General features: G+C 42.1%; 1 protein-coding gene across 2 annotated transcripts in view; it reads right to left on the bottom strand.

Annotated features, from left to right (window-relative positions):
• Positions 1-1164: 1164 nt before the first annotated feature.
• Positions 1165-1838, bottom strand: part of LOC106880592 (zinc finger CCHC domain-containing protein 9) — a 9986-nt gene continuing 9312 nt past the window's right edge. For both annotated transcript variants that reach the window (XM_014930597.2, XM_014930596.2), the window contains exon 6: positions 1165-1309. In XM_014930597.2, the coding sequence (XP_014786083.1) occupies positions 1194-1309 (116 nt within the window). In that variant the 3' untranslated portion in view covers positions 1165-1193. The remainder of the gene's footprint in view (positions 1310-1838) is intronic.

The following is a 1838-nucleotide window of genomic DNA, read 5'->3' on the forward strand; positions in this document are numbered from 1 at the left end:
GACACGTAAAAGCACCCACTACACTCTCTGAGTGGTTGGCGTTAGGAAGGGCATCCAGCTGTAGAAACTCTGCCAAATTAGACTGGAGCCTGGTGTTGCCATCCGGTTTCACCAGTCCTCAGTCAAATCGTCCAACCCATGCTAGCATGGAAAGCGGACGTTAAACGATGATGATGATGATATATATATGGGGCGATTGAGATCGAAACTGAACCAAATTCGATGACTGGTACCTGTGCCAGTGGAGTGCTAACAGCACCATCCGAGCAGGATCACTGCCAGAGCAGTGGTCTCGCTTTCGTGCTGGTGGCATGTAAAAAGCACCATTTGAGCGTAATCGTTTCCAGCTTCACCTTACTGGCACTTGTGCTGGTGGCATGTGAACAAAATATTGGACTGACTCCTGTGCAGGTGGCACATAAAAAACACCATTTGAGCGTGGCCGTTGCCAGTACTGCTGGACTGGCCCTCGTGCCGGTGGCATGTAAAAAGCACCCACTCCACTCTTGGAGTGGTTGCAGTTAGGAAGGGCATCCAGCTGTAGAAACTCTGCCAGATCAGATTGGAGTCTGGTGTAGCCATCTGGTTCGCCAGTCCCAGTCAAATCGTTCAACCAATGCCAGCTTGGAAAGCGGACGTTAAATGATGATGATGATATATATATATATATATGTGTGTGCGTGTGTATGAGAACAAGCACAAATGTTGCCATTCAAAGGCTTTGCATGTCACCATCTGAGCATAATGGTGATATGAAAATGCTAAAATGTCAACTAGTCCCTCTGCATTTCAGTGGACTACAAAATCTCTTATTTGAAAAACAGGAAATGTTTGGCAACAGGTAGGGTATCCAAACATGAAACACTGCCTTAGATAAGTCACCATCCAACTCATTCCATCAAGGCAAAACAGACATTAAATTAGCACATAGAAATTTTAATTTTTTTTGTTTTTGTCAATTGGTGTGGAAGGAGATTATAGGTACCATAAACCCTCTGAATCAAGCTCAAAAAAACAAAAACAAAAAAAAAAACACATCGAACTCCCTGATATCTGAAAAGACATGTTGGTCATTGTTGGAATGTTTTAAATTCCAAAATCATACGAAAGAATATATTATCAAAAAACATGTATTTTATCAAACAGTAAATAAAATAAAACAAGTTTTAATTGTAAAAAAAATATATTTAATATCATTTGAAGTTAACAATTTTGGGTCCAGAAGGTTTTACAGTTTTCTTATGTGTCACTGGTTCGGCATCAACACTAGCAAAAGGGTCAATTCGTTCAATTGTTAGATCAGCAGCAACTACAAGGAACAGAGCATACCAAATCATAAAGCAAGAGGCTATATGATAGATTATAAAGAGAATGAAAATTTTCAAGAAATCCCCAAAACATAGAGGTGTGTGTGTTACCTTCAACATAATACCTGCAAAAGATTACTTGTAAATTATAGTATTCTCATATCCAGGTGTTTGAGAAATACTCTATTAACTCGTGTATAAGCCCCACCCACCACTTTAATGTCAAATTTTAATACTAAATGTTTCCCTGCTAACAGCACCATCCGAGCGGGATCACTGCCAGAGCAGCAGTCTCACTCCCGTGCTGGTGGCATGTAAAAAGCACCATTTGAGCGTGATCGTTTCCAGCTTCGCCTTACTGGCACTTGTGCCGGTGGCATGTGAACAAAACATTGGCTGACTCCTGTGCAGGTGGCACATAAAAAAACACCATTTGAGCGTGGCCGTTGCCAGTACCGCCGGATTGGCCCTTGTGCCGGTGGCACGTAAAAGGCATCCACTGCACTCTCGGAGTGGTTGGCATTAGGAAGG

The sequence above is a fragment of the Octopus bimaculoides genome, chromosome 5 (genome assembly GCF_001194135.2).
Source record: "Octopus bimaculoides isolate UCB-OBI-ISO-001 chromosome 5, ASM119413v2, whole genome shotgun sequence".
Classification (NCBI taxonomy): Eukaryota; Metazoa; Mollusca; class Cephalopoda; order Octopoda; family Octopodidae; genus Octopus; species Octopus bimaculoides.